General features: G+C 29.6%; 1 protein-coding gene across 1 annotated transcript in view; it reads right to left on the reverse strand.

Moving 5' to 3' along the window:
* The window catches only part of LOC142324752 (neural cell adhesion molecule 2-like), a 725,167-nt gene continuing 708,687 nt past the window's right edge, over positions 1-16,480 (reverse strand). The window contains exons 12-16 of the mRNA XM_075365693.1: positions 16,177-16,428; positions 13,477-13,664; positions 10,386-10,592; positions 6,597-6,737; positions 1-445 (exon numbers count right to left, since the gene is read on the reverse strand). Of these exons, the coding sequence (XP_075221808.1) occupies positions 10,386-10,592; positions 13,477-13,664; positions 16,177-16,428 (647 nt within the window). The 3' untranslated portion in view covers positions 1-445; positions 6,597-6,737. The remainder of the gene's footprint in view (positions 446-6,596; positions 6,738-10,385; positions 10,593-13,476; positions 13,665-16,176; positions 16,429-16,480) is intronic.

Here is a 16,480-nt window from a genome sequence, read left to right on the forward strand (position 1 = left end):
GAAATTTAACCAAAAATTTATTTCAATATAAAAATACAATACATTGAGCAAGTTTTTTAATTTATCACAGATACTTTGATTAATAAAAAGTAAAATTTATCAAAATTATCTCAGCATAAAAATATAGCTGTGCAGGTCATTTCAATGAAGTGACTGTATGTGATTTCCTCCAATGTGATCCAAGTATGACAATAAAGCTCCACAAACAATAAAGTTAACTTTTACATATGCTAAGATAAATTTGGCATATCTAACTAATTTTATTCACATTTATCTTATTATATTTACAACAAAAGTAATTTTTTGTGATTAGTGCATAAGTTAGAATTATGTAAAAACTAGATACATAAACCTACATTAGATTAAAGATGATTACACTGCAAAAATAGCAGTACAAATTTCATAATGCTGATCAGCCAGTAAAGTAGAGTATCATTTAACAAACCTGCAAAAAAACAAATCATTAAGTATCCAATATTGAAAGTTTATAGTACTTACTTTAGAAGTCAGCCAACAGTTTCAGAGAATAATACATAATATGAAAATATAGCCTTCCTAAGAGAATAAACTGCACTCTGCAATTTATATTATATATTTAAAAACATATAATATGTATATTAAATATATATTTACATTTTTTTTTTGAGGGAGCTTCAACAATAGATACATAAACTCTAAGAAACATTATCAGAATAAATATTCAATAATGATGAAAAGCTTTATTAATGATGTTATATTAATATGATTCAAAATGAAATCAAGTGATTTGATTTTGTTGTTAATGAAAGTAATTTGATCAACCTAAAAAAAATATTGTCATGTAATAAAAAACCCAGAAATTTTGTTTTATGGAAATTCTATCCACATGATTAGCAATGTTGTCTTCCTGAGAAGCGCAATGTAAAATCAGCTGTCTAGAGCTAAATATTTTGGTTATAGAGCAAATTCAGCTATCTAAAATCCGCTGCTTTTAGTTTTAACAAATTCATAACATTTCTCTATTAAGTTTCTTTTGTTTTGTTTGAAATGATATAAAGTTGATTTTTTTCTTTTTCAAACACTTTTTTTACATCAATTTTCTCAGGATTAAATACTGTACAATTTTTATAACAGAATCTATATGAATTTATTAGTCATTTAACAAGGTTATTGTACTTGAAAACCTAAAAAAATCTGATGTGGACTTCCTTGTACACCTATTAAATTATATATATATATATATCCATTTTTTGCTGCACTTCATTTAAACTTATTTAATTTGAAAGTGAGATACAATCCTTCAATTCTTTAATGAAGAGGACAGTTACACAATTTCATTGTGGTGGAAACCACATAGCATCACATTTTTTGTGATGTCTGCATCAGCATTTTTTATTAGTTTATAGTAATTTTGTTTCACATTGCTCAAGTAGTTATGTCGTCTAAACGTGTTGGATCAGCATCACATGCTGATTCATGCACACATTGGTTCAAATCCAACTTCATATACATATATTTTTTTAACTTTTTTTTTTTAATTTAAATTTATTGATTTATTAATAATTGTTAAACTCTGATCTTAAAAAAAAAATATGTACATGGAAGTCATGTGTTGTCCACATCACATATTTTTTTAAATTATTGCACGAACTGTTGATTCAACAAGGCCAAGATGATTTTCAATATCAATGGTTACGTAAACCATCATCATGTTTTTTCATCACTTCCAACTTTGTCTCAAGAATAATAGTTTTCCTTTTCTTTCATTGTTAAAAACACAAAATATATACAATAAAAAGGTAATATGTAAATTATTCACAATAAAGTCCTGAGATATCTCACACAATAAATTACAAATATTGTAAGTACTGTGTGTGGCCTTTGTATCATGTCTTGAACACAAACCGATCAGAATTATATACTGCACAGTAATATAACGTAAGACAGAAAAATCAGAACACAATATATTCCCTGAACAGCTAATGGCTGGTTGACTGTGATTATTAAAATGTTTGTAAACCAAACACTACAGTATTACCAACCTAACACACTTCAGTATGCTATTATTGAAAGGGAAAACCTGCTTCATTGTTTATTGCATTATACATGTATATAAGTCGATGTGTATTTTAAGAATTCTTTCACGAATATTATTTTATTTTATATACAGTAATTCTTACTGCATTAAGTCAAGGAACAGGGACAGTGTTATGAAATCAACCATGCAAATTCAAAATAGTGAAAATCAAACTAAGGGATTATTGTACGTAAATATAAATTTTATGAAATAGAAAAAATGCAATTTTTTTCTTTATTTTTTTTTTTTTTGCTTGACAAAATAAATCACCACAGAAGCTTACAGAGAAATTAAGCGAAATTAATAAATTTAGGACAGAAGAAAATAATTTGAAGGCTTAAATTAAAAAAATATTACTACAGTATGTAAAGTTTATTAAATAAAGTAGAAATTTATCTATTTTTTTTAAAAACTCACCAAGAGTTTTTATTCATTCTTGTAAAAAAAACAACATTAAAATCTATTTTTAAATAAAATTGGTTGGCAGTTCTTAGATTGTTACTACTATTTAATTAAGTGGGTATGAAAGTATATGAAGTTCTTTCTTGAAGAAAGTTTGTTACCTGGTTTTATAGAAGTGGATATTATTTTTCTAAGCAAAGGTCATTCAGAAACATATAAAACAATGATGTCAAGCTTAACATTAGATTAAAAGTCAAGATCAATGTGACATTGAATGTAATGTGACATTCTTTCCATTAGAATTTTTCATTTAACAAGAAATCCAAAACTTTTATGCTGTTTAAAACAGAAATATTATTTACAAGATTCATAACAGTACATAAGTAAATTGCACTGATTATTCCCATATTTAAAGTAAGATATTTGCAATCGATGTGTCCATCCATTTTGGACAGCTAATGCAGAACTTTTTAATATAGTTTTAATGGTAGTTCCTATAAACAGGGTCAACATGATACTGGAGAAAATAATTTATAAAAAATAAATGAGAATTATAAACATTATGAAGAATTTAAAAGTTGTGTGTAATTTGTAAATATTTTTGCTGCTACTTACTCTGTATTATATTTTTTTGTCTTCAGTCATCTGACTGGTTTGATGCAGCTCTCCAAGATTCCCTATCCAGTGCCAGTCGTTTCATTTTGGTATACCCCCTACATCCTACATCCCTAACAATTTGTTTTATATATATCAAATGTTGCCTGCTTACAGAATTGTTTCCTTCTACCTGTCCCTCCAATATTAAAGTGACTATTCCAGGATGCCTTAATATGCAGCCTATAAATCTGTCTATTCTTGTAACTACATTTTTCCAAATGCATCTTTCTTCATCAATTTGCTGCAACACCTCTTCATTTGTCACTTTATCCACATACATCTGAATTTTTAACATTCTCCTATAGCACCACATTTAAAAAGCTTCTAATCTTTTCTTCTCAGGTACTCTGATCGTCCAAGTTTCACTTCCATGTAAAGCTACACTCCAAACATATACTTTCAAAAATCTTTTCCTGATGTTTAAATTAATTTTTGATGTAAGCTAATTATATTTCTGACTGAAGGCTTGTTTTGCCTGTGTTATTCAGCATTTATATCGCTCCTGCTTCATCCATCTTTAGTAATTCTACTTCCCAAATAACAAAATTCTTCTACCTCTATAATTTTTTCTCTTCCTATTATTACATTCTGTAGTTCATCTTCGTTATTTTTACTACATTTCATTACTTTCGTTTTGTTCTTGTTTATTTTCATGCAGTAGTTCTTGCATAGGACTTCATCCATGCCGTTCATTGTTCCATCTAACTCCTTATTACTCTCAGCTAGAATTACTGTTTCATCAGCAAATCGTAATATCTTTATCTTTTTACCTTGTACTGTTGCTCCGGATCTAAATTGTACTTTAACATCATTAACTGCTAGTGCTATGTAAAAGTTAAAAAGTAACGGGGATAGGGAACATCCTTGTCGGACTCCCTTTCTTATTACGGCTTTTTTCTTGTTCTTCAATTATTACTGTTGCTGTTTGGTTCCTGTAAATATTAGCAGTCGTTTTCTATCTCTGTATTTGAACCCCAATTTTTTTAAAATGCTGAACATTTTTTCCCATTCTACATTATCGAATACCTTTTCTAGGTCTATACATGCCAAGTATGTTGGTTTGCTTTTCTTTAATCTTCCTTCTACTATTAATCTGAGCACTAAAATTACTTCCCTTGTCCCTGTACTTTTCCTGAAACCAAATTGGTCTTCTCCTAACACTTCTTCCACTCTCCTCTCAATTCTTCTGAACAGAATTCTAGTTAAGATTTTTGATGCATGGCTAGTTAAGCAGTTAGCTTAACATTACAGTTAGCTTCTGTATTCTTCACATTTATCTGCTCCTGCTTTGTTTGGTATCATGACTATAACACTCTTTTTGAAGTCTGATGGAACTTTCCCTTTTTTATAAGTATTACACACCAGTTTGTGTAATCTATCAATCGCTTCCTCACCTGCACTGCACAGTAATTCTACAGGTGTTCCGTCTATTTCAGGAGCCTTTCTGCCATTCAAATCCTTTAATGCTCTCTTAAATTCAGATCTCAATATTGTATCTCCTTTTTTAATCCTCTTTGACTTCTTCTTCTTCCTCAATAATACCATTTTCTAATTCATTTCCTCCATATAACTCTTCAATATATTCCATCCACCTATCGACTTTGCCTTTCATATTATATATCGGTGTACCATCATTATTTAACACATTATTAAATTTTAATTTATGTACCCCAAAATTTTCCTTTACTTCCCTGCATACTCCATCTGTTTTACCAATGTTCATTTCTCTTTCCACTTCTGAACACTTTTCTTTAATTCACTCTTCTTGCGCTAGTTTGCACTTCTTGTTTATAGTATTTCTTAATTGTCAATAGTTCCTTTTACTTTCTTCATCACTAGCATTCTTATATTTTCTACGTTCATCCATCAGCTGCAATATATCGTCTGAAATTCAAGGTTTTCTACCAGTTCTCTTCATTCCACCTAAGTTCGCTTCTGCTGATTCAAGAATTTCCTTTTTAATATTCATGTGAAAAAAAAGTAACGGGGATAGGGAACATCCTTGTCGGACTCCCTTTCTTATTACGATAAGAAATATCTTATTATAATAATTTAATTATTTAAATTAATTGTTCTTCTACATTTTTTACCTTATCTTTTTTACTCAGACCTCTTATGATGTCCTCCTCAAAAATCATCTTTACCTTGTCTTCCTCAAGCTTCTCTAAATTCCACTGATTTATCTGATACCTTTTCTTCAGGTTTTTAAACCCTAATCTGCATTTCATTAACACTAAATTATGGTCACTATCAATGTCTGCTCCAGGGTAAGTTTTGCTGTCGACAATTTGGTTTCTAAATCTTTGCTTAACCATGATATAATCTATCTGATACCTTGCAGTATCACCTTGTTTTTTCTATGTGTATATTCTTCTATTATGATTTTTAAACCAGGTGTTGGCAATTACTAAATTATACTTTGTGCAAAACTCTATAAGTCAGTCCCCGCTTTCATTCCTTTTGACCAGCCCGTATTCACCCACTATATATCCTTCCTTGCCTTTTCCAATGCTTGCATTCCAATCTCAAACTATTATTAAATTTTTATCTCCTTTTATGTGTTTAATTGCTTTGTCAATTTCTTTGTATACACACTTTTCCTCATCATAGTCATGGGTGCTTGTAAGCACATATAGAAGTTAACAGTCATCGGTTTAGGTTTTGATTTTATCCTTATTACAATGATTCTATCGCTATGCATTTTGAAATACTCTGCTCTCTTCCTTATCTTCTTGTTCGTTATGAAACCGACTCCTGCCTACCCACTATTTGAAGCTGAGTTAATTATTCTATAATCACCTGACCAAAAGTCGTTTTTCTCTTCCCACTGAACCTTGCTAATTCCTAGTACATTTACATTTATCCTATCCATTTCCCTCTTTAAATTTTCTAACCTACCATCCTTTTTTAGACTTCTAAGATTCCATGCTAAGACTCGTAGAATGTTATTTTTTAATTTTCTGGTGACCTTTTCCTTAGTAGTCTCCATCCAGAGATCCAAACGGGGGACTAGTTTACCTCCGGAATATTTTACCAAGGAAGGCATTATTTTTATATGAAAATGAAGAGAGCTACATTTTCTTGGAAAAGAAGCAGCTGTAGTTTTCCATTGCTTTCAGCTGCGTAGTACTCAGAGGATTGACTGATGTTGATCACTCAACAGATACTTCTCCAATATGGTTGCACCTTCGGTCCAGCTATTCTGTATCACTGAGCACTCAAGCCCCCTCACCAACGGCAAGGTCTCATGATTCATAGAGGGAGGTGTTATTTTACAGTTTCTTAAACATGAGTTATCCATGTATCCATAATATGGTCATTCCTTATAACTTTCAACATACAGAAATTTATAATATTTCTTCATGATTTTATACATTACTTACATTTTTAATGTACATACTCTGTTACATGACTCCATATATTTCTTCTGTACATCTTCTTGTGAAACAAAATTAAAACTTCATAAAAAAAAACTACTTACCATTTAGATTCTGTTTGTGTTCTCACTTTGACAATTTTATATGTTATGTGATCATTCTTTAAAACAGTCCATGTACAAGGAGAGAAAAAGTCTTTTATTTTTGAGGTATTTAAAAATAGTTTCTATTACATTTTATAGTACCTGAAAATGAAATAATTAAAGAATTTAAAATAATTAAATACAAAGTACACTTTAGATGGTCTTAAAAATGTTTTTCTATAATCAATTTTTATTTTTATCTTTTGATAAAATGGAATAATTTCTGATTATTACAAAGAGAATATGTTTGAAAAATAATAAATTCTTTCACCTATTTATAGGAGTAAGTATATTTTACTTTTAGTAGATGCTTTTATTTCATCTAAGATATGATTTTAATAAAAATGACTTACACGATAGCTGATGAGATGTGATACAGAAAGGGAAAGGTGTCCCTTTAATTATAAAGGGTAAGTGTTATTTATTTCAAATTAAATTAAAAATAATACCTCAGTTGATTTATGATTTAAAACTTAGTATATATGAAATATAATGCAAGAATTAGAAATTCTTGGATAGAACGTTTTTATAATAATTTCTTTTGAAAACAAAATTTATCTTCACTAAACAGAGATTGAAAATTACATAGTATTCAAAGAGAGAAAGAAAATGAAAAATTATGTAAATCTCATTTTGTGGCTGAAGGACACAAACGCTATGTCCAATTGCCAAAATGCTCACATCAGTGAAAATGAAGTAATCAGTTGCAACTGAAATATAGCGATTACAAATTTTAACCTGTCTGAAGTAAATTGAACCAAAAGTAAGGACAAATTCATAAAACCAGAGGTTTTTGTCCTTATCATAACTTTACATAGGGAAATCTATATTCTTTATTTCCTTACCTAAGAAAATAATAATATAAGCATAAGGAAGCAAGAACTCTACCACTGAGATAGCCAAAATCTTAATTTTGGTAGAAAATCTTAATTTTCCACCACAAATTTTATGAGCATTTTTACTTATTAATTATTAAAAGATGTTATTAATTCTGTTTAACCCAATTTTTCTATTTCATTTTTTTTTGACTGTCAATTATTTGATAGGATTTTTTTTTATCACGAATATATATAATTTATATTTTATTTTATGTATATGAATAAATATTATATTTATATATTTATTTACAAAATAAATATATTACTAAATAGTGAAACCTAAAACAGTGACACTAAAGTGTGAGTGAAACTGAAGATGTGACACAGAGTCGGAAAGGTGTCCTTTTAATATTGTAAAGGGAAAGTATTATTTGTCATTTATTTCAAATTACATTAAAAATGATATGTCACAGTTGATTTAGGATATAAAACTGAGGATATATATATATATATATATATGTATATATATATATATATATATATATATATATATAAATTATAACCCATTCAATTTAGGAATTTTTGAAGAGAAGATTATAATAATTTCATTTTTATAATTAATTTTTTTTTTTATAATTTCATTATAGTAATTTTTTTTTAATGTTGTTTGTTTTGACTTTAATTTATTTGTTTTTAATGTAATATTATCTTTTTAAATTTAATTTATATTCTGACAAGTACATAATATTAATACTACATAAATAATATTAATCATGTAGGAATAGGTAGATAAGTACTCCACAGATAAAAAAATATTTGCCTAGGAAATTGTAGTAAAACCTTGATCAGTAGAGCATCACAACAGATACAAATTTTTTTTTTTGTCTTCAGTCATTTGACTGGTTTGATGCAGCTCTCCAAGATTCCCTATCTAGTGCTAGTTGTTTCATTCCAATATACCCTTTTACATCCTATATCCCTAACAATTTGTTTTACATATTCCAAACGTGGCCTGCCTACACAATTTTTCCCTTCTACCTGTCCTTCCAATATTAAAGCGACTATTCCAGGATTCCTTAGTATGTGGCCTATAAGTCTGTCTCTTCTTTTAACTATATTTTTCCAAATGTTTCTTTCTTCATCTATTTGCCGCAATACCTCTTCATTTGTCACTTTATCCACCCATCTGATTTTTAACATTCTCCTATAGCACCACATTTCAAAAGCTTCTAATCTTTTCTTCTCAGATACTCCGATTGTCCAGGCTTCACTTCCATATAAAGCGACACTCCAAACATATACTTTCAAAAATCTTTTCCTGACATTTAAATTAATTTTTGATGTAAACAAATTATATTTCTTACTGAAGGCTCGTTTACTGAAGGAAAAAGGATTATTATAAAATAAAAACAGGATATTAAGGAAAATATCAGAATATATTAATTAAAAAATAAGTAGAATTGGGAAAGCATTAATGAAAATTATTTGAGTATATATTTATGTAAATGTTAAACAGAATTCGGAAAATTCAGGTTTTTTAATTTTTTAATTAGTATTATTTAAAAATTCATTGATGGAGTTGATGTAAAAGAAAACCTTTTAATTTCATTTTAAATAAATTGGTGGGAAAATCTTTTAAATATTTTGAGTATATATTAGAAATGGCAACATTATATAAATGTAATTAAATAAGGCCCCATTTGTATGTCAAAATCAATACTTTGAATATGAAGTTATATGAAAACAATTCTGTTGTTTGATTTCATAGAGGCAGAAATTAATATTATTTAGGAATAAGTGACTATTATTCTTTTTTTAGCATTTTATAATATAAAATTATACATTTTTATATCGCTTTATAAAACATCTTTTCTCTTGTAATGTAATACTGACAATAAGGAATCCATTTTGATGGAAGGTAAGTGTGGTTTATTGAACCTTTTTTCAATGAAATATGTAATCATTAGAGAGCTGTTAAAAAATACAACAGACCGAAATTAAAAAAAAAAAAACAATTTTATATAACAGCAGTTGATAATAAAAACTTAACAAGGCCATTTTCTTAGTATGAAAAGAACTTTTCATACTAGATGAACAGTTAATTTCAATAACCTTATTACTCATTACTAGAACAGTTTGTTCTACTACCTATGAATAAGATCTTTTTACTATTAAAAAATTTTCATGTAATCTTAACGTTTTAGTATTTAATAATTCTCTTCTGATTATTTAACACTGAAAAAATATGTAAGACAATTTTTTGTAATTAAGCTATTTATTTTCTGTCTTGGTATTTTCACTGATCGATAATAAACTTAAAAATAATCTTATTAAATAATTATTCCCTTTTTTGTTGAGAAGTCATAATTTTTCTGAATTTCTTGTACACTTTAAGTTAAAACAATAAATCAAAAGTAAAAAAATTTAACCAGATTTGTAAAAAATATCTCATTTAGTTATGAATTGCAAGGAAATGTATAAACAAACTGTTTTTGTTCAAAAACTTATAAATTTTTTATAATTTATAGTTTTATATATATATTTTTTATAAATTTTATAAAATTATTTTATTATATAAAATAATATATTTTTTTGTAATTTTTTGTATAAACAAATGTTTCTTCAAAATTATACAAAATTACAAAAAAAAAGAAAAAAGTACATCCATTTATCTATTTCAAGGTATCAAATAAATTTAAAGACACACACACACACACACACACCCACATACTGTAATGAGTTTCTTGAAAGTTTATAATTCAAATTCCAAAAATAAATCTTTTATTACGTTTTAATAATAATATGTTTTTTAAGATCAAAAGGAGACAGTAATATTGAAATATATATTCAGCTTAGTCATTCAAAAACTTAACAACATTCTGAATTCAAGAAGAATTATTAAAGGACAAAATATAATAGACAAAAATAATACCTAGACTGAACTTTCCAATGGTGTCTGTGTTTCTGCATTTTTTTGTGGTAATGAAGCAGCTACTGGTGTATTCTGTCCAGTTAATATAACTTCTTGCTGCTGATGTGGCAATAGTGGTGGATTAGACCAACAAACCCATTGCTGCAATTCATTACCACTGAAACTGCTGCTGGTTTTTACTCCAGTTGCTGGTGGTGTATCGCCCTCCTGAAAAGAAAAAAAATAATTACTGCAGCAAGACAAAGCAAAATAAAATAGATTATTCTTTTCAGTATAATATTGATATGTATCATAGAATCGAGATTAATGCATATATAACTTGTTGGGGAAATATGTATTATTCTAATATAAGCCATTATTGGTAAATAAAAACATGTAATTAGAATGATTTCAAATAAAAACAGATTTAGCATATATTTTCTACTTTTTAAAAAACTTAACATATTGCCCTTAAGATATTTGTAAGTTTTTAGTCCTAAAAATTCTTTATAAAAGGTATAATATACCTTTGAGTAATATACCCTTGTTGAGTAATGCACACACATGTCAAGAATATTTTAAGAAGGAATAATAAATTTGTTACCTTTGCCAAAATTGGAACTGCATAGATAGTCTTATTCATTTCATAGTTTTATTTATTGTGTAAGAAGGTATACATTTTGTTACGTAATGATGTAAAGGAATCAAAAAACTTTAGAGAATGCTCTGTTATTTTTACGGCTGGTAGAATTCGATGAAATTGAAAAGTTATTATTCTAATCTAATTACTGAGGAAATTGTTAAGATAAATTACTATTTTAGAATCACAATAGATTGTTCTTGTTATTTTAAGTTACTGGCGTGTATTTCAGAATTCCTGTTTCACCTTATAAAGTGTTATTGTAATGGTAACCCTCGACACAAATTTGTCCACGGAAGTACCTAAATTTTCATACAAGTTACACATGTTATTTTATATTGTAGAAATTGTTTACTGAATTTTCTTTTTGTTATTACTATTAAAATAAAATATGTAATTGTTTGTAATTGCATTTGAAAATAATAAATAAATAAATTTTCATAAGAGAACGTCGCTTTTTGCTAGCTAAGGATTACTGTATTATATATATGAGGTGCTACCCAAAAGTTCGGGGAATTTTACCATAAAAATAAAATAGCTTACCATAACTTACAATTTCCACTGTCTCCTTCAAAGTAATCCCCTTGGGCACTGATACAGTGATCCCAGTGTTTTTCCCATGATTCCGTGCATCCCTGGAAGTATGCAGGTGTAAGTGTTCAAAGCACGTTCTGCGTTTCTACCTGAATCTCCTCAATTGTGTTAAAACGACGGCCTTTCAATTGAAATTATATTTTCAGAAAGAGAAAAAGTCGCACGGGGCAAGGTCAGGTGAATAGGGTGGGTGGGGAATCACTACTGTCTTTTTGGAAGCCAAGAATTTCCGAACGGCTAGCGATGTGTGCGCGGGCGCGTTGTCATGGTGTAGAACCCAGCTGTTGTTACCCCACAGATCTGAAGGTTTGCACCTAATGCTTTCATGTAACCGCTTCAAAACTTCACAATAGAACATCCCATTGACAGTTTGGATAATGCCATTGGCTATGGATAATGCCTTTGATGTCAAAAAAACAATCATCATGGACTTTACGTTGCTGCGAACTTGGCGTTTCCTTTTTTTGGCCGCGGTGAACTTGGCGACTTCCACTGCGACGACTGCTGCTTAGTATCAGGGTCATACCCGTACACCCATGTCTCGTCACCGGTTATGATGTTGGAGATGAAGTTAGGGTCATCTCTTGCTGAATTTTTCAATTTACTACAGACAGCTACGCGATTTTGTTTCTGGTCGCTGTTCAACAGTCTCAGTACGAATTTTTCAGCAATGCGTCTCATGTTCAAATTGTCCGACAAGATGCGTTGCACGGTCCCATATGACATTTGTACGGTTGCACAGACATTATGGATTGTTTGTCTACGATCTGCAACAATAGCCTCTCGCAATTTCGCGATGATTTCCGGTGTTGCGTTTGTTGATGGTCTTCCTGAACGCTCATCGTCATCAACTGTCGTTCGTCCATCTTCGAATCGTTTGTACCACAAAAAAGTTTTACTTTTACTCATAGCATTGTCACCAAATGCTTCCACAAGGATGCGGTGGGTTTCTGCCCCAGTTTTTTAAGCATGAAGCAAAATTTGATGCAGGTTCTTTGCTCTTTAAAATCTGCCATTTAGAACTTCGCCGAAGCAGTAAAACACAACGTTACACAACCGCACGAAAGCCAACAACGCAGCCTCTCACCGTCACAGCTGTTGGAATACTGATTCACAAAAAGAACTGTTAGCCACATCTAGCGGCAGCAGGTTGTACCAGAAATGGTTCGCGCTCCAAATTCAAATTCTGCGAACTTTTGGGTAGCACCTCGTATATAATCTAGGTGATCAGGAGAGGTATATATACAGAGTGTTTCTAAAATGGTGGGCTGGCTATACTTTTTCGCATTCTTCTTGTAAAACTAAACAAAAAATATCATTAGGAAAAATAGCGATTTCTCTAACAGTTTTCCCGCTGTCTGCCATTATGTTATTTTTATATAAAAATGTATATCTCAAGTTCGGATAGACGAATCACATTAATATTTGGTAAGTGTCTTGGTAATAAAATTTTAAAATTAGAAAAAAATCAGGAATTAAATACCTTTTCAAATTACAAAATGAAGGTCCGGTTTATTTTTCAATCCGTTATATATCCGTAAATATTAATTTTATCAGAATCTATGTAATATTAAGCCTTTTATTTTGAACAAAATAACATTGTATTTTTTTTAAATCGGTTAACAAATAGCCGAGTTATGGCAGAAAATTAATGTTGAAATTTTGTGTCTATTTTCATGTCCACCACTTTACATTCAGTTCGATTAAATATTAATTGTTTTTATTTATTGTTAATTCTAGTATTGTAAATTAGTATCAAATTAAGTAAAAATTTTTTCACAATAATATACATAATAAAACAACTATACACACACACACACACACACATGTGTGTGTGTGTGTGTGTGTATATATATCACCAAAATTGTATTATAATACCAGATGTAATGACTGCCGCATCCTTGCTAAAGTTGACTGGTGTTGGTAATCTTTTAAAGATGTAGTGGGCAATGCTAATAAAATACTACCACTGTTGTTGGTGCTACTTAAATTATCCCAAACAGTTGATTCACTTACATTTCCTGGAGGTGTAACTAAACTTACCATTGGAGCCATTATCTCTATATCTGAAATTAAAAAGAAAAATGAAGATATTAAAAAAATTAATAATAAAAAACAAAGTATTAAAATAACAACAGCCCTAATAATTGGCTTAAATTGCCTAAAAAATAATGTGGTGGAGAAGAGTATTCTGAATGTCATATAGGCTGAATGTATTTGACAGAAATTGTACATAAATGGAGTAGTAAACTTCTGATAATTGATGGAGTAGTAATTTCTGATAACGCAAGTACCCATATTTTTGATAATATATTTATATTAATATAAATACTATCAAAATGCAAATATTAGCAAAAAAAATATTGTCTGCTTGTTTCAAAAACAAAGTTTAAATAATTTTTAATAGAACTAATTTTATTCTACTGAAAAGTTCCTTTTGATAGATGTGAAATTGTGTGACAACTGTGTTTTGTGAAAGGTAAATTGATGATTTATGCATTAATTTTATTATAAAATAAAATTGTTTTTATTTATTGTTAATTCTAGTATTGTAAATTAGTATCAAATTAAGTAAAAATTTTTTTCACAATAATATACATAATAAAACAACTACACACACACACACACACACACACACACACACACACACACACACACACACACACACACACACACACACACACACACACACACACACACACACACACACACACACACACACACGCACACACACACACACACACACACACACACACACACACACACACACACACACACACACACACACACACACACACACACACACACACACACACACACACACACACAATGCTAATAAAATACTACCACTGTTGGTGCTACTTAAATTATTCCAAACAGTTGATTCACTTACATTTCCTGGAGGTGTAACTAAATTTACCATTGGAGCACACACACATACGTGTGTGTGTGTATATATATATACAGAGAGAGAGAGACATGCATATATAAATTAAAAATTATATATATTAAATATTTATAATTTTATTTGTCTGTATATAAATTGTCAGTGAACCTTACTGACATATCTCATGCTCTGCTAAAGTCTCTGAGATGAAAACACTTAATGAATTAAAAATAGTAGAGATCCAAATAGCCAGCGAGTGAGTGTAAAACATGTCCAAAGTTGTAATAGCAAAAAAAGGTTTTGCATTTATGAACTTGGTTTATATTTTTTTCATTTTCCATTTTCTAGGGTAGTTTCCTACAGTTTAGTTGATTCTAGTTGCAGTATGCATTAAAATAATATGTCTATTTTAGCAATTAGGGTTCAAATACAGAGATAGAAGAACAATTGCTAACATGTACAGGAACCAAACAGCAACAATAACAATTGAAGAACATAAGAAAGAAGCCCTAATAAGAAAGGGAGTCCGACAAGGATGTTCCCTATCTCCGTTACTTTTTAATCTTTACATGGAACTAGCAGTTAATGATGTTAAAGAACAATTTAGATTCGGAGTAACAGTACAAGGTGAAAAGATAAAGATGCTACGATTTCCTGATGATATAGTAATTCTAGCGGAGAGTAAAAAGGATTTAGAAGAAACAATGAACGGCATAGATGAAGTCCTATGCAAGAACTATCGCATGAAAATAAACAAGAACAAAACAAAAGTAATGAAATGTAGTAGAAATAACAAAGATGGACCGCTGAATGTGAAAATAGGAGGAGAAAAAATTATGGAGGTAGGAGAATTTTGTTATTTGGGAAGTAAAATTACTAAAGATGGACGAATAAAAATAAATATATAATGAGCGATATAAAATGCCGAATAGCACAAGCTAAACGAGCCTTCAGTAAGAAATATAATTTGTTTACATCAAAAATTAATTTAAATGTCAGGAAAAGATTTTTGAAAGTGTATGTTTGGAGTGTCGCTTTATATGGAAGTGAAACTTGGACAATCGGAGTATCTGAGAAGAAAAGATTAGAAGCTTTTGAAATGTGGTGCTATAGGAGAATGTTAAAAATCAGATGGGTGGATAAAGTGACGAATGAAGAGGTATTGCGGCAAATAGAAAGAAGGATTTGGAAAAAATATAGTTAAAAGAAGAGACAGACTTATAGGCCACATATTAAGGCATCCTGGAATAGTCGCTTTAATATTGGAAGGACAGGTAGAAGGGAAAAATTGTGTAGGCAGGCCACGTTTGGAGTATGTAAAACAAATTGTTGGGGATGTAGGATGGAGAGGGTATACTGAAATGAAACGACTAGCACTAGATAGGGAATCTTGGAGAGCTGCATCAAACCAGTCAAATGACTGAAGACAAAAAAAAAAAAAAGCATATATATTTCACACAGAGTGAATGTTTCCCAATGAAAATGGTATTAAAAAATGTCATTATTAAACAATTAAAAAAATTCTTACACTGGCATATACATACACACACATGCGCATGCACATGCACAAAATAATATAAATAAGAATTTATGTTTTTATAAGACTAAAAATTCATATAAATAATTATAAATAACTGCTAATAAAATAAAGTATTTTGTAATATATTACCAAACTGATAAAATTTATTTACCTGTAGTTTGTGGGATTACATCTGGGTTTCTATCATCCTCTATAGATGTAGTTGTTGTAGTAGCTGTAATTTGAGCTGATCTTGCTTTTTCTAATTCCTCAGTTGAACTGTATTGGCGTCTAGACAAGATTCTTCGTTTTCTTTTACGGACTAGAAAGAACACTACCCCTCCAAGTATAATCAAGATTACTAATATAATAGCAATAAGTGAACCATAAATAACTGATCTTGAATTGGCAGAAAAGACATCATCTGAAATTAAAATATTATTAAGCAACATAATTAATCAATAAGAAACAGCAGA

Source organism: Lycorma delicatula, chromosome 5 (assembly GCF_047948215.1).
Source record: "Lycorma delicatula isolate Av1 chromosome 5, ASM4794821v1, whole genome shotgun sequence".
Classification (NCBI taxonomy): domain Eukaryota; kingdom Metazoa; phylum Arthropoda; class Insecta; order Hemiptera; family Fulgoridae; genus Lycorma; species Lycorma delicatula.